A 23,066-nucleotide genomic window follows, 5' to 3' on the forward strand; every position below is an offset into this window, starting at 1 on the left:
CCCTATAGAATAAAGTTAGAGTCCAGAAGAAAACCATTCCATTATGTGGTGTTCATTATATAATAGTAGGGTGAGCCATTGCTCACTTATCTTTGTAGGCTGTTTAAAGGCTTGCCTTGGGGTTAGAAGGATTATTTTAAAAATTTGATGAGGTATCTTCTAGTCTTAGGAGTTTATGTATTTTTTTCCATCTTCATTCTAGAATCCATGTATTGCTGAGAATCTCCATTTACCTTATTGTCTTGATTTATCCATTGCATATAATTCTTATTGTAAATTGCCTTGAATTCTTTTGGGAAAAAGATACTGTAGTAGCAGTTTTACTCTACCCAAAGTATTTCTTTATATAATGACCTTTTGAAGGTGTGGGGTTTAAATTTAGCTATCCTGATTTTGGGTTCTTTTGACTTGTAGTTGTTATTTCTCATTGTAAATTAGAGATGCCATGAAATAACTTTGTACATAATTGTGATTTATTCAGCAAAATTTTATTTTATGTTGGGCATTATGTTTTAAAAGCAGAGGAAGAGATGGGGAGCAGATGAAACCGTAGACTGGGAGAGAGTGATTTGTCCACTGTTGAACCATTTTGTTCTTTTCCTTGCTGAGCCCCCTATTTCTCCTCCAGATGCCTTTATCCTCAGTTTCTCTTTCAGACTAATGGCAATTCCAACGGTCTTGTACCGATGTTGAGAGTATATAACAACACAGCTCGATATGTGGATCAAGGTGGAAACAAGGTATGCTCTGTTACTGAAAGTCCTAGAAACCAGAACTGAAAATCTTTTCTCATATATGCTTATAATAAGATGGTTCATTGTGTATGTTTCTAACAACTTTGCTTTTTTTCCACTTTTATGATCAATTTAATGAGTATAATTTTTACTTCTAAGTGTATGCACGTGAAGTATACGTTTTGATGATTTTGACAGATGTATATACTTGTGTAATCACACCAGTCAAGACATAGAACATTTTCATAACCCCAACATGTTTCCTCATGCACCTTTGTATTAATCACCCATCACTCCCACCCATACATACTTTATCCCTGGCTCCAGGCAGCCAGTGATTGAGTCAGCTGTCTTACATGACAGTTTATTTGCAAGGAATTTCTAAAGTTGTGATTCATATTGATACCTAACCTTGAAAAAGGGTTGTAATATGTTTTCTAGGTTTTTCTTTAAAAAAAGAAAACAAAAACAGAAAACAAAACTCTGTCTATTTTATAGAGGGAAAAGTAAAGTTCAGAGTATTGGATCGTTTATCCAATGTTATCAGCAGGGTAGTTTGCAACTATCTAGCCTGTCTCTTATGGATATGTAGGCATAGTAATCACCTATTAGTTTATGAATTTCCTTCTGATGCACTTAAAAAAAAATCTATGGGGACCTTGATAAGACATACCACCTTTTTGACCTTTTGAGCACAACATTATTGTCAAAGTTAAAGTGATTTTCTTTGGGCTTTACATACATGTCACATAGTGTAAAGTGAGCTGGACGACAGCTGCAGTGGAAGCTCCATCCCTAGTTCACTGTGTCATTTTGGATAAATTATTTAGTCTTTCTTTTATTTTTCTTGTATTTTTAAAATAAATTTATTTATTTATTTTTGGCTGAGTTGGGTCTTTGTTGCTGCACGCGGGCTTTCTCTAGTTGTGGCGAGTGGGGGCTACTCTTTGTTGAGGTGCGCGGTGGCTTCTCTTGTTGCGGAGCATGGGCTCTAGGCACGCAGGCTTCAGCAGTTGTGGCTCGCGTGCTCTAGAGCGCAGGCTCAGTAGTTTTGGCTCACGGGCTTAGTTGCTCTGTGGCATGTGGGATCTTCCCGGACCAGGGCTTGAACCCTTGTCCCCTACATTGGCAGGTGGATTCTCAACCACTGCGCCACCAGGGAAGTCCTATTTAGTCTTTCTTGTTCCACATTTTCTTTATGTTAAATGTTCTTTTTTACTGCTAGAATTGTAAGAAAACTACTACTACTTTATATTTTTATAGTACTTGTATTATCTCATTTAATTCATTAATTGTAGTGAAGATCCAAGGAGATATTATCGAAGTGCTTTGGAAAATATGAAGTTTCTTTGTTTCATTCTGATTCTGAAAAGAATGATCATTTGTTTACCATTAGCGACCTGGGGCATTTGCTATTTACCTGGAGCCTTGGCATTTAGACATCTTTGAGTTCCTTGATTTAAAGAAGAACACAGGAAAGGAAGAGCAGCGTGCCAGGGACCTTTTCTTTGCCCTTTGGATTCCGGATCTCTTCATGAAACGAGTGGAGACTAATCAGGTGAGAGATAGGTACTTGTTAGTAATAACAACTGGATTCATATAAGTTTTCTCCTCAGTCATCTTAAATCATGCTTAGGAAGAGTCCACCTATATGTTATGCAATGGAAAGGCATGCTGAACAAGTTAAGAGATGTCATTCTTGCCTTCTTGGATTTTTATTCTCTAAAGTAGATGCTATCTGACCTAAATGGTTGAAGGGTCATGAACAAACATGCAAAACTAGATGTTTGGGCCTGAGCCTAAAATTATTATTTCTAAAGCAAATTTTTAAGACAGTCTATGGAAGCCACAATATCCCTTGCAGTGTTCCTAATGGGCTACGTGTGGTTGGTTATTTGAAGTTTCCTATGGTTGGTACTCTTCTTCCCTTTGTAGGACTGGTCTTTGATGTGTCCAAATGAGTGTCCTGGTCTGGATGAGGTCTGGGGAGAAGAATTTGAGAAGCTATATGAAAGGTATGGGAAAAATATGAGAATAATAATGTTTTAACCGTGTGTTTTTTTTATTTACAGGATCTAAATTTTAAAACTACGTCAGTCATTAGCCAGTTTCTAGGAATCTTGAGAAGTATCTGGAAGAGAATGTGACTAATAATTTTATTTTGGTCATGTTTTCTTCCTGAATCTTCACCAAAATTTTGGTTTGTCTTCTTTCTTAAAACTTTGGGACATGTAAATAGGTGTTCAGGTTTTTTTAATTGATCCTTTAAAAAATTAATGCAAAGAGAAATTAATGCAAAGAGTTATTTAGCAGGGTTATTAGTTTGCTTTGTCATAAAGTACATTTGACAGAACAAGTTATGCTTTGTATAGTACACAGGAATCAAGGGCAACTGGGACACACATGTCAATAGTTCATTAAATTATAACACAACAGTACTGCTTTAGCACAATAGCACGATTTGAGTACTTCAGGTTTTGTTCCTTTTTATTATGGAAGGTTTTGTTGATTCAGTGGGATTGGCTTGAGCCATAGTAAAATAAATATCATATTCCTAATTTCTTTCTCTCAGCAAAACTTAGTAAGAAATTTAAGAGTTTTCAATATTTTATATTTTGGTGTTTCTCTTCATGTTATCTACAATAAAGATTTTCCTTAGGGAATATTAAAATAATACTAGCTTTGCCTTTCAGTTATGAGAAAGAGGGTCGTGTCCGCAAAGTTGTAAAAGCTCAGCAGCTTTGGTATGCCATCATTGAGTCTCAGACAGAGACAGGTACCCCGTACATGCTCTACAAAGATTCCTGTAATCGGAAGAGCAACCAGCAGAACCTAGGAACGATCAAATGCAGCAACCTGTGCACAGAAATAGTAGAGTATACCAGCAAAGATGAGGTAGGTAGAAAAACTTCTGCCTCAGGTACTGAGAGAAGAATCTTAGGAGTTTGTGAATTATTTGTGAATCCCTCACATGTTTTCCCTTGAGTTGGGTGAAGGGAGTTTTCGTAGCTTGATGTAAGCAGAAGGGCACTAAAATAGAGATTATAAAGGAAGAGGTGTGATGTGTGCTCTTAAATATCTTTTAGTCTGAGCCATGTGGAAAAGACTGTCAATTTTTTATTTCACACACATTGTTGTAATAACCTTTACTTGAGAAAAATGGCAATATATAGTTATTTAGGTTAGGGTTAGGACAAACACAGTAACGTGTTAGGGTGCTCATTCAGTTTAAAGTATGTAAGCATGAGAGAGTCCTTTCAGTGAATGGTGAGACGGAGTTCTCATCTCAGATCTTTAAGGTGATTCACAGAAGAGGCAAGGCTAGAAATGAGACATAGATTTGGATATTTTAAAAAGAAATTTATGGAAAAGCTTTCCATTTGGGAAGAACTGCCTGTATGACAGATCAGAGACAGGGATAGGTTTTGTGCAGTGAGTGTAAAAGTAAGTTTGTTTTGATGGAGCAAATACATTAAGGTTTGGTGTATGGAGAGATGGCTGCAACTGGGGGAAGGGAGATAGTACGTGAAAGATGGCATGTCTCAGACGCAGGAAAGCCCTTGTAGATTTCTGAAAGGAAAATAGCATCCCTAGGATGGGAAGGATGGCTCTTGCTTCTGGTTATAGAATGGCTTAGTGTGAGAAGAGGCTGGAGGTTAGTTTAAGGAGATTGTTGCGTTAGTCAGATGACAGGCAGCTTGGATATTGGATGTAAACTATGAAAATGAGGAAGAAGGAGCAGATCCCAAATTCTAGGACCTAAAAAAAACATGACAAATGAAAAGTCAGAAAGAAAATGGTGAGTGAGTTGAACATACTGCTAAGGTTGCAGTTTAATTTAACAAAGTTTACTGAGCACCAGCCATGTGTAAGACACTATACTAAGTGCTCTCTGATATAAATGAATGTGGCTCAGCCCCTGCCCTCTGGAAACTTACAATTTAGTTGGAGGAAATTGACATATACTCATGACTTATACAAGATAGATTATATTATAAAGAATAAAATGACCCTTTTTAAAACAAAAATCAGATCATATCATTCCTCTGCACAATACTCATCTTTGATTTTCCAACCCATCTAGAGTTCGTTCATCCTTTTTTTTAAAATTGAGATATAATTCACATACCATAAATTTCACCCTTCTAAAGTATACAATTCAGTGTTTTTTTAGTACATTCACAAGGTTGTGCAACCATCACTGATAACTAATTCCAGAACATTTTCATCACCCCAGAAAGAAACCTTGTACCCTTTAGCAGTCACTCCCTGTTCCCCTCTTCACCCAGGCCCTGGCACCGCTAACCTATTTTCTGTCTCTGGATTTGTCTATTGTAGGTATTCCATATAAATGGAATCCTATGATATTTGGTCTTTTGTGTCAGTTGTCCATGCTGTAGCATGTATCAGTACCTCGTTTCTGTCCTTATAATGCCCTGTGAGATCCTACACAACTGAGTATCCCACCTCATCTGCTCTTACTTTCCCCCTTCCTCACTGTGCTCCAGCTCTACTAATTTTATTGCTATTTCTCAAACATATCAAGCATACTCCTGTCTCAGGATTTTTGACTGTTAAAATGCTCTTCTCCCCAGGTAGCCACGTGGCTTGCTTTCTAACTTCTTCAGTTCTTTCTTCATATATCCCATTCTCAGTGAGGTCTTCCTTGACAACTCTGTTTAAAAATGGCACTCCTTCCATCCTTAGCCCCAAGACTCTGTTTTCTTTTCCTGCCTTATTTTTCTCCCTAGCATTTATCAGGCTTATGTGATTCAAGCTATGTTTTAAAAATGGGTACTTTGGCAACATGTGTAGAATTGAGTAGGTATGAAGGGCATGAGGGAGTCTAGGTGAGAGGAGTTAAGGGCTGTCAGAGTCTCAATGAGGGTGAAGTAGATGTGCAGTTTGGAAGAACTTTATGCAGTGATAGAAATGTTCTGTGTTGGGTGGCTACTGAGCACATGAAATGTGACTAGTGCAATTGAGAGACTGAATTTTAAATTTCATTTAGTTTTAATCTAGTGGCTGCTGTATTGGACAGTGCACATCTACTGACAGATATATATAAAAAATTATAGCACAATGTGGCATACGTCTGATAGTAGAGCCATGTACTATGAAGCATATGGTTCTTTCCCCATCTTACCTATTTCACTGGTGCATGTTACAGTTCACATATATGAATAGGTTTTGGGATTTAGAAATGAACTGGTGAATGATGAAGAGAGAGGAGTCAAGATAGAAATTTAAAATTTTAATGTCAGCAAGTGTTAGAGGCTTACAGAGTAGTGTCATTGACACAGTGGAAGAAATAAAAATTGTGTGACTCTTGACCCTTTTTCTTCGAATTCCAGGTTGCAGTTTGTAACTTGGCTTCCCTGGCCCTGAATATGTATGTCACATCGGAACACACATATGACTTTATGAAGTTGGCTGAAGTCACCAAAGTCATTGTCCGAAATCTGAATAAAATTATTGATATTAACTACTACCCTGTCCCAGAGGTATGAATAGATTTCTCTGCTTATTGGTAATTATTGAAATCCGAGGTGGAAGGAGTTTATCACAGTCTTCTAGTCATCATCTAAATGGTTATCATTGGAATGGTGTGAGAAAACTGAGATAAAGAGAGAGAGTGTGTCACTTGTTACAGAATGTTGCTTTTACTGTTCATTAATGTTATCTCTTCTCTAAATCTGTTGGCACGAAGGCAAGCGTATCAAATAGATGCCATCGCCCCATTGGAATTGGGGTACAAGGTCTGGCAGATGCTTTTATTCTGATGAGGTACCCTTTTGAGAGTCCGGAGGCCCAGTTATTGAATAAGCAGATCTTTGAAACCATTTATTATGGAGCCTTGGAAGCCAGCTGTGAACTGGCCAAGGAGTATGGCCCATATGAAACCTATGAGGGCTCTCCAGTCAGCAAAGGAGTAAGTATATGGATGAAGTTTCTTTTTGCCTGTGAGTTCCTATGGTAGGCTGAATGGTAGCCTTCAAAAAGATACGTTCACATCCTAATGCCTGGAACCTATGACTGTTACCTTATTTGGTTTAAAAAGGGTCTTTGCAGATGTAGTTAAGGATTTTGAGATGAGGAGATTGTCCTGGATTATCCAGGTGGGCCCTAAATCCAGTGACAGTTGTCCTTACAAGAGACACAGAGAAGAAGAGGAGGCAACACAACCATGGAGGCAGAGATCGGAGTGATGCAGCCGCAACCCAGGACTACTGAGAGCCACTGGAAGCTGGAGAGGCAAAGAACAGAATCTCCTCCAGCCTGTGGAGGGAGTGAGGCCTTCCCAACGTATTGAGTTCAGGCTTCTGGCCTCTAGAACTATGAGAGAATAAATTTTTGTTATTTTAAGCCACTAAATTTGTGGTAATTTGTTACACCAGACAGAGTAAACTCATATGGTCCTTTTGTCCTCTGGAGTAAAAAGGATACTCTATTTAAAACTAATCATTGCTAAAATGACGTAAGTAGAATGCTAATAACTGTATTAGTTTTTTTTTTCTTTTTTGGCCGCGCCATGCGCAGCTTGCAGGATCTTAGTTCTCCGACCAGGGTTCGAACCAGGGCCCACAGCAGTGAAAGCGCTGAATCCTAACCACTAGACTACCAGGGAACTCCCAAGTATTAGTTTTCTGTTACTAAACTTAGTGGATTAAAACAACATACATTCAGTATCAGTTTCCATGGGTCATGAGTGCAGACTTGGGTTAGCTGAGTCTTAATCTCTGGATCTCTCAAAGCTACAGTCAGGATGTTGGTAGAGGCTGTGGTCTCATCTGAGGCTCAGGGTCCTCCTCCAAGCTCACCTGGTTGTTCATTTCCTTGTAACTCTAGAACTCTTGGCATCTTGCTTCTTCAAAGCCAGTAAGAGGGAGAGTCCCTCATTTCAAGAAGAGCCCAGTCCAGTCGCCCTTTTGAGGGTTTTCATTTGTTAGGTCAGGGCCACCCAGGATAATCTCACTTTTAACTAAAAAATTAACTGATTTTCACCCTTAATTGCACCTGCAGAAACCCTTCACATTTGTCATAGTTATGTGAGTGGCATCCATCATATTTCCAGGTCCTGTATACACTGAAGGGGAGGAGAATATAATGGCCTATACCCTAGAGGGGGTGGGAATCTGGGAGCTGTCCTAGAATTCCGCCATCCACACTGCCTTCATCATGGGTAGCATGATTCTCCTCCCTGTAAAATAAGATGTTATTTTTAGTTCTCACAGTTCCTGCTGATATTTAGGAACTCTGTATTGTTTGAAAATAAGTTTATTAGCTAAATAGATAGATTGAGAGGTAGATCAAGGCAGTTAAAAAAGATGAGGCTAGAGTAATTCTTTTACTGTACAAAAACAACATGCTTTCATAAATGTTAGAATTTCCTGGTTTGTAGATATGATAGGGGTCCTCTGAGAGGACTCAGCAGGGACATGGGGAAGAGGTAAGCCTTAATCAGTTTTCTTAGCCCGCTTCTAATCAATATGACTACATAGAAATTTGTCCAGGAAAGTCTCTGGTCCTTGTATTTCTTACACAGCTTTACCAAAAGACAGCATTTGTTGGGATGTAGGGGCATGGCAGTTAGTTATTTGTTTGGTTTTTGTCATAGTTTTAAATTGTTATATAATGATTTATCATAAATTTGGGTTGTTTATTCCTTAGATTCTTCAGTATGATATGTGGAATGTTACTCCTACAAACCTGTGGGACTGGAAACTTCTCAAGGAGAAGATTGCAAAGTAAGTAGAGATGTAAAGTGGCTTTGAAGTGAGGAAGGTTCGGGTTTTCAGCCTGGCTCTTTCGAACTTAGGTATGTTATTTTAGCTTCTGAAATTCATTTTTTCTCTTTTAAATGGGACTAAAATGACCTATCCATAGAACTATTTTTTAAAAAATGCTTCCTAGGACAATATATTTTATATGTATAGTAACCTGCAAATTGCTTGGCACAATGAAAGCATTTTAATACCTGGTAGGTATTATTATTATTAGTTGATCTTGTTTTAGGGGCTTAACTACCAAGGTTAGGTAATTCTTTTTCCCTTAAACCTTCATATTTCTAAGTGTGTTTGCTTTTTAAATGTTTTTCACTTTTATTTATTGCTTAACCACATTGGGCACATAAATGACTTTCAATGAATTGATTGTCATAGGACTTCATTACGGATTTTGGAAGAGCTTTTGGAGGGTTTAATGTGTTAAACTGTGTGAAAGAAAAATGTGAAAATTGAAAAATGTAGACCTTTCCAACTAATAAACATAAGAGATTTGAGTGCAGGCAGAATGTTTTGCTGAATGTTTGTCATGTCTAGGTTAATGCATATACAAAGTGTTTAATGTTTGCAGAAGGAAGCAGTAGCTTTAAAATGCTCTTTAAAATATCTATTTACCTTAAAATTGTTTTGTTACTCAAATAATACATGTTAGATAATTTAGAAAACATACATGTGGAAAGGGAATAAAATGAAAATTATCCCAATACCATCACCCCCCAAAAAAACCTGTTTGTATCTTTTTGTCTGTCATCCTCAGACTTTCTTCTGAATGTGTGTATATGTGTATATTTACATGCAAATTCAATTTTTACAAAAATGGACCTGTACTCTATTTATTATTTTGTTTTTTCTCAAAATAATGTAGTTTAAATTTTTTTTATGTATAACTTTTTTAAATTTCAAAATTAATACATGAATACACATTCATTGTTAATAATGTTCAAATATGGAAATAAAATAGAAAGTAAAAGCCCTTCTTTATACCTCTTCTGCCAACCATTTTGTCCCACAAAACAAACAAAAAAACCAACTTACTCCTTTTCTCAGAGATAACCATTGTGAATGGTGTATATTTTTCTAGACCTTTTGCAGTACATTTGCAGATACGCACACACAGTTTTATTATATAAATGAGATCAAACTTGACATGTTCTGAGACTTTTTATTTAGTGATTTGTTTTGGAGATGTTTCTCTTTTAGTACATGCAGATTTACCTAATGTTTTTAGTGATTACAGACAATTCCATAGCTTGGATATCATATATATATGACTTCTCAAAGCATTTTCCTGTCTCTGGACAGGAAACCACTGTCCACTCTACTGAGGGAGTAAAGACATGGAGATAGTTGGTGATTTGCTTGATGCCTCACAACTAGAAAGTGACATAGAGAGGTTGAAAGTCCAGTTGTACAGACTCCATTAGGATGTGAGGCTCTATGCTAAGTGCTGTATGAATCCAGAGGTATGGAAAGTAGGAAAGATGAACTCTTTGTGCTTGAGAAACTTAAAACTAAGTAAGGTAAGACATGTAATACAAATAAAATATACGTAAAGGTACAGGTCACAGAAAATATTTGCAATGCAAATATTTGTATTTGACAGTTGTATTTAGTGTTGTCTGCCTGGTCAGGAAAGATGTTCTAGAGTAGGTATCTCTTAGGTTGAGCTTTGAAGGATGTGCTTAGGACAGTTTGAAGATTTCTCAGAGTTCAGATACTATATTTTTAAGCACTCTCTTTGGCACTGAATAGAGTCAAAAGATGTTAGCATTCTTCTAGGAAATTTAATTAAAGAGGTGATAGAGGAAGTCAGAAATATACTTGGAGCATAATTTTCTCTATTCATTATCCTATTCGGGATAATGGAGCATTGTGGTGATAGAGGTCTGGTTCTGACCACTTTCACATCATTATGTTTCCCTAAAGGGCCTAGCACAGTGATCACCTAGGCACTTAGAAAAGAGTAAGGGTTGAATGAGTGTACCCTGATACAGGTGGGGACTCCCTAATAACCATGTGAGTGTTTCCTTGGGCAAGATAGTGTATCAAGTGCTGTGATTCCTAACTGGCATAAGTCATGGCATGATAAGGATTACCAGCAGTAAAAATGGTGCTAATTCTGTTTAGGAATCAGGCTTTTAGGAGAGGGCCAAGTTATACCACCCATACTGTGGAGTTGCATCCCTGTAGGGGTTAAATGCAGAAGTCAACATGTGAGTCTAATGGATGTATGGTATTACTCGCAGCAACTGCATTTACTACAATGACTTAAAGTAGCTGTCTTCCTGACAGATTGTAGCTTCAGGACCAGCACCTAATAATCTCCTTTTCTTTAGGTATGGTATAAGAAACAGTTTACTCATTGCCCCGATGCCTACTGCTTCAACTGCTCAGATATTGGGAAATAATGAGTCAATTGAACCTTATACCAGTAACATCTACACTCGCAGAGTCTTGTCAGGAGAATTTCAGGTGAGAAGATCACAGCCAGACTTACAGGAAAATCTTTTAAAAGCCTGATATTGGGAGTAAATGCTACTCATATTTAGTATGCCCCTTTATTTTAGTGTCGGTGCAAAGTTTTGATAAAGTGAGTTATCATCTCTAATATTGTTTATGTTATTTCAGCATATAATAGACATTTAATAAATATCTGTCAAAAGAATGAAGGATTGAGGGTTGAGTATGAAAGCAACTTGATATTAGAGTTCACATTATGTTTAATCATTTTGTAATCATCGTGACATATACTATAACCTCATATGCTTAAGTTGATGATACTCAAGGTGTATAGAAGTATCCTTTCAGATGGTGGTTCTCAGCCTTGGTTACAAATTAGAATTTCTGATGGGCAGGACCAGTGTTTTTTTTAAGATTCCCAGGTAATTCTCATGTGCAGGTTGAGAACCACTAATTTAAAAGATACTTATTTGTGAATTTACAGATACTCTGAAATAAATTTCTGTAAGGTTTGGGGTGGGTACGTTTCTAATTTTCTTAAGTATTTATTGTGTCCTTACTTAAAAAGAAAAAAGAATCATTCTACATACCCAGCTTAGGCAGCATTAGCTCTTTTCCCTTTTGCAAATACCATATGTTATGTTTTGAATAACAGATATCAAGATTTTAGAGGAATATAGCTTTCTTGTGGTGGGATAGGTCTCTCAGTTTTATAAAAAATAGAATTTACCAAGCAATCTAATGTTCTTCAGTGATCTTATTTACTTTAAGCTCCAAGTCTGTGATCCTGTTTAGGCCCTGTCATTGTTGTTTATTCCTTCACATCTTTCTCCTTTCCGTTGCAGATTGTAAATCCTCACTTACTGAAAGATCTTACTGAGCGGGGCTTGTGGAATGAAGAGATGAAAAATCAGATTATTGCATGCAATGGCTCTATCCAGGTACAGAATGAAAAAAAAAAGTGTTATCTTCAGGAGCTGCTAAGTTGGTAGTTACACTGGTAACTTCTCACTTATCCCAGGCAATGTAGAGAAAGAATGGCTATTCACTGTGGTCATATAGGCTTTTGTAGCTCTGTTCAACTCTGCATTGCTGTGCTAGGATTAAATACATCTCCACATAGCTAGGCCTTACCCTGTTGTTTGTGCAGCAATATAAAGTAGTGGTTCCCAACTTCTCTGCACATTAGAATACATTGAAGAGCTTTTAAAATCCTGAAGCTTAGGTTGTACTCCATACCAATTAAATGTCTGGGAGTGAGAGCCAGGCATCAGTATTTTTTAAAGACTCCCTAGATAATTGCCAAGTGAGTCAGAGTTTGGGGACCAGTGATATAAAGCCTGAAATTAGAGTCAAACTTAATTAAAAAGTATGATGGAGAATTGAAGACTGATAGTCCAAAAGACAGAGCCAGAAATAGTGTTTAACAGTGAAATATTTGCAACTGAGAATCAAGAAGCATTTATTTATTTGTAGATAGAGGCCTCTGGCTAACTATTTGTCTGCTTGGCAACACAGATAAAGATTCTTGTAACATTTCTATATTTGCTGATGGAAACTGTAGCATTAGCCAGTCTGTGTTTTGATGCAAGCTAACCCTAGACCTAAGAAATAGGAAAGCCTTATTTCTGTTGACTCCAAATGGAGTTTGTGGAGTCCTAGCTTATTTAAAGGGTTTTGCCTCATTGCTTCCTTGGGTCATGTCCCTGTGAGTTACAGCCCTGAGTTTTTGTATTTTCTGCAAAACTCAAGGGTCATTTATTGTTGCTTAGCTCTGACTTTTCAGTGAATGTTTTGGCCATTAACCAATTAAAGATGAATCTTAAATAACTATCACCAGATTGATATTTTGTTGTTTAGATGGGATCTTGTTTGACTTCATAAACCAGAAGTGAGTAGTCTTAGGAAACTTAATAAGGATCATACTGTATTAAATGGAATGGTAGGGTCAGATCTGGCTGGAAGTAGAACCAAGGCCAGACCCTGGGGGTCACCATTCTGTTAATCATACTGCTTTCTTCAACCAGAGTGCCATAAACATTTGATTTCCCTTCTTCAGAGCATACCAGAGATTCCTGATGACCTGAAGCAACTTTATAAGACTGTGTGGGAAATCTCTCAGAAAACCATACTCAAGATGGCAGCCGAGAGAGGAGCTTTCATTGATCAAAGCCAGTCTTTGAACATACATATTGCTGAGCCTAACTATGGCAAACTCACTAGTATGCACTTCTACGGCTGGAAACAGGTTAGTGGAGGAAGTCAACCAACTTGGGATATTTTAGAATTGGAACCGAGTTTTATATTCTAGCTACGTATTAAGTAATGCCACCTGGAAGTTCTTTCACTTTAAGTCCAGTATGTTAGAAACAACTGATGGGTTTTATACCAGATTAAGCTCTCACTTTGGATTTTCTTATTTCTTTTAGTATTATTTTATTCTAAGCTTGAAACCTTGGAGATACCTATGATCCTTCCTTTACTCTCCATGCACTCATTCACCATGTGGTGTCAGTTGTTCCTTTGTACTATTTCTTGAATGTCTTACTTTCTATTCCACTGCTATTATTCTTAACTTCTTAACTGATCTCTTTTCTTCTGGTATCTCTACTCCAGGCCATCTTGTGTACTGCTACCATTCCTAAAATAAAACTTTACACATGTCAACCCACTTTTCAAAAATATCCATTGTTTCCCCACTTTATCTATCTACAGGATAAAAGCCAATCACTTAGCTAGTCATTGCCAACTGTAAACGCCTGTGAGTCTATAATGTATTCTTATTCCCTAGCAATATTCTAGGTGTTTATGTAGAATTATGAATTTATTTTTTTATTTAACAAACTTTTATTGAACTTATACTATGTTCCAGGACTGGGGATACTGAATAGAGGATGGTGATTCTTATCCTTGAAGTAGTCATAATCTGTTCTTATACAGAGATACAGTCTAGACCTCTAAATAGTTATAATCTAAGGCAGACATGTTTTCTTAGGCACACTTGGAAGTCATACACATAAAAACAAACAAACAAAAAGACTAGAGAACAAAAATATTTGACATTTTCAAAGAGATAAGCTTGTTTTAGGGGTGAAAAGGACAGAGTATACTGTCTGACCATCTCTTTCTCTCTTTAAGCATTTTTGAGAGGGCTTCCTAGAGGAGATATAATTCTAAGTTTAGAAAGCAATTTGACCTGGTTTATGGAAATGTATTTTAAACATTGGTCTTGAATGTCTAGTGTTCTCACAGCTTCTCCTAATTAGTTGTATTTACTTCCCTTTTAGGGGTTGAAGACTGGGATGTATTATTTAAGGACAAGACCAGCAGCTAATCCGATCCAGTTCACTCTAAATAAAGAAAAGCTGAAAGATAAGGAAAAGGTATCAAAAGAAGAAGAGAAGGAGAGGAACACAGCAGCCATGGTGTGCTCTTTGGAAAATAGAGATGAATGTCTGATGTGTGGATCCTGAGGAAAGGCTTAGAAGAGGCCAGCCATTCTTTATTAGGGAAACTACTTCTTGAGCATAGATAGGTGTAGTAGGTTTGTTTGAAGTGATAAGGCTTTACTGGACCTTATTGCAGCAAAAGGATCAATTGATTTAAAGTACTGTTTCTATATAAGTGTGAAAGTAATGATTTTTTAAAATTGATATATTGGGAATCAAAGTAGATGTTTTAGGAATGCAAAAGAAGTCATCTTGTAAATAGGGAGTGATTAAGTAGGGTTTCATCACCCATCTGGCACCCCTTTTCTGGTGACTTCAGTTTTGGTAAGGAGACTTTGACTGGTGTGTCCATAGAAGCAAAACTGACTCATAACACGTGAGAAGTGCTGACAGGACCTTTATCTGGATAAGGTCCTAATAGGTCATTCTGAAATAAAGATAAACATTTCTAAATGATTGTGTGAGACTAATTTTGTCATTTATTTTCATACAAAGGTCAAATTTGAAAAAGCATTTTTTGTTATTTGAGAGTTCAGGGAAGAAATTTTAAGACAAATTACTTAGACACCATATAGAATTCTAATTTTAATGTATGTCTTTTTCCTCTTTTTAAAAAAATTGTGGTAAAATATACATAACATAAATGTTACCATTTTACCCATTTTAAAGCATACAATTTAGTGGCATTAAGTACATGTACAATGTACAACCATCACCACTCTCTATTTTCAGAACTTTTTCATCATCCCAAACAGAAAGTCTACATATAAAACAATAATTCCCCATTCCCTTCTCCCATTATTCCCTGGTAACCTCTGTTCTACTTTCTGACTCTGAATTTGCTTATTCTAAGTATCTCAAATAAAAGGGGTCATACAATATGTGTCCTTTTCTGTCTGGCTTATTTCACTTAGCATAATGTTTTCAAGGTTTATTTATGTATCATGTGTCAGAATTTCATTCCTTTTTTAAGGCTGAGTAATATCTCTTTATATATATATGTGTGTGTATATATATATATATCTATATATACATATATATAGATATATATATATAGACATTTGGGTTATTTCCACCTTTTGGCTATTGTGAATAATGCTGCTGTGAACATTGATGCACAAGTATCTGTTTGAATTCCTGCTTTCCATTCTTTTGGGTGTGTACCTAGAAGTGGAATTATTGGACTAGATGGTAATCTTGTATTTAACTTTTTGAGGAATTACCGAACTGTTTTCTACAGCAAGTGCACCATTTTACATTTCTACCAACAGTACACGAGAGTTCCAGTTACTCCACATCTTTGCCAATACTTGTTAATTTTTTGTATTTTTGATAATAACCATCCTAATGGCTTTTGACAGTTTGATTATAATGTGTCTTGGTGTGGGTCTCTGAATTTATCCTAATTGGGGTTTGTTGAGCTGCTTGGATTGATATATTCACATCTTTTGTTAAATTTGGGAAGTTTTCAGCCATTATTTCTTCAGGTAATCCCTTTTTTTAAAAAAATTAATTAATTAATTTATTTATTTTTGGCTGTGTCAGGTCTTCGTTGCTGAGCGCGGGCTTTCTCTAGTTGCAGCGAGCAGGGGCAACTCTTCCTTGTGCTGCGCAGGCTTCTCATTGTGTTGACTTCTCTTGTTGTGGAGCACAGGCTCTAGGCGCGTGGGCTTCAGTAGTTGTGGCTCACGGGGTCTAGAGTACAGGCTCAGTAGTTGTGGCGCATGGGCTTAGTTGCTCCGTGGCATGTGGCATCTTCCTGGACCAGGGCTCGAACCCGTGTCCCCTGCATTGGCAGGCGGATTCTTAACCACTGTGCCACCAGAGAAGCCCAGGTAATCCCTTTTGCCCCTTTCCCTCTTTTCCTTCTGGAGGTCCAATGTTGCATCTATTGGTCCACTTATCAATGTCCCAACAGGTCCCTTAGGCTTAGTTCACTTTTCTTCATCCTATTTCTGCTCCTTAGACTCAGTAGTTTCAATTGCCTTATCTTCAAGTTCATTTATTCTTTCTTCTTCTTGCTCAGCTTTGCTGTTGAGCCCCTCTAGTGAAATTTTCATTTCAGTTATTGCTCTTTCCAGCTCTAGACTTTCTGTTTGGTTCCTTTTAATTGTTTCTACATCTTTGTTGATAGTCTGATTTTGTTAATACATTGTTTTCCTGATTTCCTTTACTTGTTTTCCTTTAGCTCTTCAATCATATTTAAGACAATTGTTTTAATGTCTGTCTAGAAAGTCTGACGGCTGGGCTTCCTCAGGGGTGGTTTCTGTCAGTTTATCTTTTTCCTTTGAATGGTCTATGTTTTCCTGTTTCTTTATAATGCCTGTGATTTTTTTGTTGTTGAAATATTCTGAGACTAAACAGTTTTTGCAGTGAAGTCTCTTCTGCAGAGTATGTTCAGTTAATGTTTTGACAGCTTTCCTTGGTCTTTGCAGATTGGCTCTGTGCTAGGACACTCCCATACTTGGTTAGGCTTGCTCTAAGCCTAGGCAATGTGATGGTTAATTTTATGTGTCAACTGGCTAGGCCATAGTATCCAGATATTTGATCAAACACTGGATAGAGCTGTGAAGGTATTTTTTTAGATGAAATTAGCATTTAAATTCGTAGACTTTGAGTAAATCAGATTATCCTCCATAATGCGGGTGACCTCATCCAATCAGTTGAAGTCCTTAAGAGGAAAAATGCTGAGGTCCTCTGAGAAAGAAGGACTTCTGCCTACAGACTGCCATTGGACGTGAGCTGCAGTATCAGCTGTTCTCTGGGTTTCCATCCTGGAAGCCTACTCTGCCAGTTTTGGATTTGCCAGTTCCACAATTGTGAGCCCATTACTTTATTTATTTATCTATCTATCTATCTATCTATCTATCTATCTATCTATATTTATTTATTGATGGCTGCATTGGGTCTTCGTTGCTGCGCACGGGCTTTCTCTAGTTGTGGTGAGCGGGGGCTACTCTTCATTGCAGTGAACGGGCTTCTCATTGCTGTGGCTTCTCTTGTTGCGGAGCATGGGCTCTAGGTGCGTGGGCTTCAGTAGTTGCAGCACGCAGGCTCAGTAGTTGTGGTTCGCGGGCTGTAGAATGCAGGCTGGGTACTTGTAGCACATGGGCTTAGTTGCTCCATGGCATGTGGGATCTTCCCGGACCAGGGCTTGGACCTGTGTCCCCTGCATTGGCAGGCGGATTCTTAACCACTGTATCACCAGGGAAGTCCCCCGCATTACTTTATATATATGTGTGTGTGTGTATATATATATATATATAGAGAGAGAGAGAGAGAGAGAGAGAGAGATGTATACGGTTGACCCTTGAACAACATGAGTTTGAACTGCACGGGTCCACTTACACTTGGATTTTTTCAATAAGTACTACAGTACTACACAGTCTGTGGTTGGTTGAATCTGTGGATGTGGACCCGTGGATATAGACACTGTATGGAACTTGAGCATCCGTGGATTTTTGTATCCTCTGTGTGTCCTGCAACTAATCCCTGCATTGTTCAAGGGTCAACTGAATATATAGATAAGATTGTGTGTTTGTGTGTGTGTGTGTGTGTGTGTGTGTGTGTATACACACCTTATTGGTTCTGTTTCTCTGGAGAACGAGAACACTGACTAATATAGGTTCTGATACTGGAAATGGTTCTAGAGGAATGGAATCCTAAGGATGAGTTTTCTGAGTTGGTTCTCTAATTTGATGAGATTTAAGCATGACTTTTCAGTAGTAAAGAGAGCTCTGATAGTCCATGGGGGTGATGTGGCAATAGAGAGATGCAGAATACCATCACTGGATACTCCTAATCAAACAAAGAGGCAAGGGTCTGGGTGACCATGTATATGTTCTGCCTCAGGGGTGTATCAGTTATCAGCTCTCTAGCCCAGTGTCATAATTTAGTTCATCTTGATCACTTTTCCTTTCCACAGTACATCACAATGCTCCATTACGTTGAGATGCGGATTGGACCTAGCAGGAAGTGGCAGCTACTCTAGACTTACTGGTAAGACGTTTGTGTGTCAGAGAATGAGAAATAAATCGGACAAAAATTCAGGGACCTTCTACCTCAGTGAAATTTCTTGGGGTCCAATGGTATAAGGCATGTTGGGCTATTCCTTCTATGATGAGGGATATATTCTTCTATCTGGCTCCTCTTACAACCAAAAGAGAGGCATAAGGCCTAGTGGGCCTCTTTGGATTTTGGAGGCGACATGGCAACATATTCCTCATTTAGATGTGCTACTCTGGCCCATTTACCATGTGACCCTAAAAGCTACTAGTTTTGAGTGGGGCCCAGGACAAAGAACAAACCTGGCTCTGCAACAGGTCCAGTCTGCCATGCAAGCTGCTCAAGTATCAGTGGCAGATAAGGATGCTGTTGGAAGCCTTTGGCAGGCCCTGCCATCCTCTCTTGATAAATACTTACCTTGTGAGAGACAGCTTTTGGCTGCTACTGGGCCTTGGAGACTGCCTAACCAAAGACCACCAAGTTACCATGCAACCTGAGCTGCCTGTCGTGAACTGGGTGTTGTCTGACCCCCTAAGCCTAAAGTTGGGCATGCATAGTAGCACTCCATCATCAAATGGAAGTGGTATATGCAAGACTGGGCTCAAGCAGGCCCTGAAAGCACAAGTAATCTACTGAAGAATTGGCCCAAAAATGCCCATGGTTCTCACTCCTGCTACACCTCTCTCCCAGCCTGCACCCATGGCCTCATGGGACATTCCATATGATCAAGTGATAGAGGAAGAGAAAACTTGGGTGGTTTACAGATGGTCCTGCACAGTATGGGACACCATAGCCTCTTTCTGGGACATCCCTGAAGGATAGATACTCCATTCTATAGATGACAGCTATGGAGGTCTTTCAAGTAGGGGTGACTTGGATAAATCACACTGGCTACCATGGGAAAGAGTGGCATGACCTATGGGTTTGGGTCAAGCTCAAGTACAGATAAGGGCCTAGTCTGGTCTTTGGATGAATTTGGGTCCCAAGGAGAAGACCTGGCTTGGGTGTCTGTCAGACTGGAGGGCCCCCTGGCTGGACTTGACCTGTTTGGGCTAGACTGGACCCCTGGGGTAGGCCTGACCTGTGTGCCTGGGGATATCAGACTGGGAATATCAGGCAGAGCCTCACCTGTGTTTGGAACTGATTGGACTCTAGAAGCTAACTTGTGTGCTTGCATTAGACTGGTGGCATCAAGACTGACCTGTATATTCGGTGAGACTGGGCTTCATGTCAAGTCTTACTCTGTATCTGGGAGAGACTGGGCACCAGAGAAGAGCCTGGCCTGTTTATTTGTTTCAGACTGGGTGTTCAGGGCAAGTCGTGGTCTGTGCAACTTGCTCTACACAACTTCCAGTGGAGCTCCATATATCCAGATATTAATTGGGGGCTTTCTCAGGAGTCAGGGAGAAGAGGACAGAGAAACTAAACTAACAAGGATAAATAAGGAAAAGCAATTTTATTATTGGAGTGAAAACAGAGCATTCTAAGAATTCAAAAAGGAATAGTTTACCAACAATGAACCTGCTGTTGAGTCCATAATCTCAGAAAATTCCAGCCTGTCCCTCAGTACTGCCTGCTTATCTCTTGTTCCCAGAGGTCACAGCCCCAATTTCCCAAGTTGATGAAGTTCTCTCACCCTGGCAATTTCTCCTTCACTCTCATATTTTGCAGCCTCTCTGGCTTCTCCCTAACCTCCTGGGCTAATTCCTTTCCACAGAGCATCTTTTCTACATGTTGCCTGATCTCTCTGATCCTCACCCCCTAAATGACAGGATTCAAGGCTCCTGGGAGCAGCAGATAGATGGCACTGAGCAGGTTCTGGACATCCTGAGACTCAGTCTTGGCTACTCGGAAAACGATGGAAGTGGAGAGACTAGAGAGGTAGATGGTGAGGATGACCAATAGGTGGGAGCCACACGTGTGCAAGGCCTTGGTTCGGGCTCCCCCAGGAGATATCCAGAAGGCAGCATAGATGATGCCAGTGTAGGAGGTCCCCAGCAGGGCTAGATCAAAGGTCACAGTGACCAACCGCATGGCCAGCCCCAACCGGTTGTTGAAGGTCAAGTCTCCACAAGCTATGCTCAGCAGTGCTATGTACTCACAGGTAAAGTGTCAGATCACTGCTGTCTGGCAGAATCAAGCTTGTGAGGTTAGCACTACCAAGGGCAGTGCCACTCCCAGGCTCCGTGTCAGGGCAAAAAAGGCCAGCACGCCTAGCAGATGGGAGGTCATCAGGTCACTATAGCAGTGTGGGTGGCAGATGGCCACCAAGCAGTCTAGGGCCATGGCCAGCAGGAGGTTGTAGTCCAGAAGGAGAGTGAAGTAGATGAAAAACATCTGGGCCAGGCAGCCATGCAGTGATATGGGGTTAACATAATGCTCAAAGCCCTCCAGCGTTTTGGGTATCACCGCTGTAGCAGCACAAAGGTTGACAGCCAGGATCAGGGCAATGAGCATGTACATGGGCTGATGCAGGCTCTGCTGGGCCGCCACCGTGTGGACGATGAGGGCATTGGCAGAGACGATGGTCACATAGGCAAAAGTAAGAGGCAGGACCAGGAGGCGCCTCCACTCTCGCAATCCAGGGAAGCCCCCCAGGAAGAAGTTGGTGTAGGAGATGTTGAAGGTGCTGCTATTTCCATCCTTACCGATTGGCTTTGGCCCTGAGCTGGCCTCAGGAGTGGGGATCAGAGACTGTTAGAACAAAATGGTCAATGGAAGAAAACCTATTTTTATTTTAGGGCCTGCGGGGTTTGTGATGAAGATCCACCTCTTCGTGTATGTATGTCTACTCTTTTGGGGCACAGACATGTACTATGTCAGGTGTAATGGGAGCTACAGAGATGAACAAGACATTCCTTGTCCTTAGGGAGCTCTTGGCTTTGTATGTGCAATGTAAACTTACAAGATGCTGTTTATCTGTGATACTCCAGGTATTTGATTGCTGAGTAAAAGATTAAGAGGAAAGTAGGTGTGGCATAGGAGAGAAAAAAGAGTGATGGGCCAGAGGCAATAGAAAGGATGAAGAAGATCCTTGATTAGGAGGAAAATAGAGTATATGAAGAATCTTTGGTCCAAGAAGCCTGGGAAGAACCAAGTGGGACTTATCAGGAGAGAGGAACAAGTCAGGAATGATGGCCTCACTTTTGTGCCTCGGGTACACTGTGTGACAAGGGCAGAGGAAAGTTGCTGAGGAGTACTTCTGGTCTCCCTGTACACACACAATGGGCCACAGAGACTTCTCCCTTCCTAAGACCCTCTAGACTGGATGTGGGGCCTCCTGCCTGGCCTTGTCATCAGTGTCATGGGTGATGCTTGCATTGCTTTCAGAATGTGAGTTCCAGGAGAACAGGGGTAACAGCATACTTCTATTGTGTTCTCTGAAGCTCCAAGCACAGAGCCACCATAAGCACACAGGAAGTGCTCGAGCATTGCTTGTCGGGTAAGGTGAATGAGGAACAGGGAGAAGATGGTAAGAAGCTAAACAGTTAACTGGGCTCTGAGAGCAGTAATTTCAAAGCTTTGGCCAGGTTTTTGTATAATTAAGAGAGCAGTTATTAAGATTAAAGATGTTTGATTCAATACTGGACTCACATCTTATCCAGATTCTTAGGGAGCACCATTTGGTGGTGGTAGGTGTGAAGATTAGAGGAATTAACACTGATATGCATAAAAGTAGCTGACGCCTATTGGACATTTACCATATGTCAGGCAGTGTTCTAAATGCTTTCATGTATTAACTTTTTTTAATCTTCTTAATTTTACTGAGGAAGAAAGTGAGGCACAGAGAGATTAAGTCTAGTTCAAGATCATACAGCTGGTAAATGGCAGAGCTGGATTTGAACCCAGACAGACTCCAGAGTGCATGCTCTTAACTTCAGGATGACCAACTAGTCCTGGCTTGCCTGAGACTTACCTGGTGTTAGACCTGAACATCTGGTGTCCCAGGAAACCTTTCAGGCAAATGAGGCAGTTGATCATTTTACTGTTACTACTAATTACATTGAAGGTTAGAGAAACCTTATGAATTGTGGAGCAACTAGGAAGAAGTATTCTTCCTTCTTATAGGTTTAAACGTATTGTCTCTGAAAATCAATGTCTATATTGGTGTTACTATAGCCACCCTCTGAATACTCAGAAGAGTAAAGAGGAACATCTCTAAGTTCACAGAGAGACCTCAAAAGGAAGTGGATTTGGAATTCCAAAGCCCACCCTGGAATGTGTTTCTGGAACTCTTAGAGCATTATTTTGGTCAGAATAACTCAGATTTTGGGAAATGTACTTTCGTTGTGGTTGGGCAAAGACCAGACAGCACTTGTGGGGAGGTGGTAAGAACTCTTAGGGGAGGTCTGTTGAAGACTTTCCGGGGGTGGGGGAGTGGAATTGAGGAGCTGAGAGTGAGTGAGGTGAGAGGTGATCTGTGATAGAATAAAGGGGCGTGGAGGAAAATGCAACACGGAGGAGCAGTGGCCAAGAAGACATTTAGGGACCCCCGCTCCTCCTTCCCAAATACCGCAGGGTGGTCATCCTTAAGGGGGAGAAAAAGCTGGCATGGGCTGCCCACGAACCTCTTAACTTGGACAAGGTTGGTCTGTCTCCGTCACGTGAACTGTAATTTCCTCTCTTGTTTTGTA

At 39.6% G+C, this 23,066-nt stretch overlaps 2 protein-coding genes across 9 annotated transcripts in view; one reads left to right on the forward strand and one right to left on the reverse strand.

Annotated features, from left to right (window-relative positions):
• Positions 1-14,880, forward strand: part of RRM1 (ribonucleotide reductase catalytic subunit M1) — a 42,155-nt gene extending 27,275 nt beyond the window's left edge. For 7 of the 8 annotated variants that reach the window (XM_059930931.1, XM_059930932.1, XM_059930934.1 and 4 more), the window contains 11 exons: positions 657-740; positions 2,131-2,292; positions 2,670-2,749; positions 3,428-3,629; positions 6,089-6,238; positions 6,445-6,666; positions 8,406-8,482; positions 10,855-10,990; positions 11,824-11,919; positions 13,038-13,226; positions 14,266-14,880. In XM_059930931.1, the coding sequence (XP_059786914.1) occupies positions 657-740; positions 2,131-2,292; positions 2,670-2,749; positions 3,428-3,629; positions 6,089-6,238; positions 6,445-6,666; positions 8,406-8,482; positions 10,855-10,990; positions 11,824-11,919; positions 13,038-13,226; positions 14,266-14,451 (1,584 nt within the window). In that variant the 3' untranslated portion in view covers positions 14,452-14,880. The remainder of the gene's footprint in view (positions 1-656; positions 741-2,130; positions 2,293-2,669; positions 2,750-3,427; positions 3,630-6,088; positions 6,239-6,444; positions 6,667-8,405; positions 8,483-10,854; positions 10,991-11,823; positions 11,920-13,037; positions 13,227-14,265) is intronic. The other variant, XM_059930938.1, reaches the window with a different exon arrangement.
• Positions 14,881-20,064: 5,184 nt separating this feature from the next.
• On the reverse strand, positions 20,065-22,413 carry LOC132369509 (olfactory receptor 52L1-like). The gene is given in 2 exon segments (XM_059929202.1): positions 20,065-21,100; positions 22,349-22,413. Coding segments are annotated over 2 exon segments (1,101 nt in total).
• Positions 22,414-23,066: the final 653 nt, after the last annotated feature.

The sequence above is a fragment of the Balaenoptera ricei genome, chromosome 8, assembly GCF_028023285.1.
Source record: "Balaenoptera ricei isolate mBalRic1 chromosome 8, mBalRic1.hap2, whole genome shotgun sequence".
In the NCBI taxonomy this organism is placed as follows: Eukaryota; Metazoa; Chordata; class Mammalia; order Artiodactyla; family Balaenopteridae; genus Balaenoptera; species Balaenoptera ricei.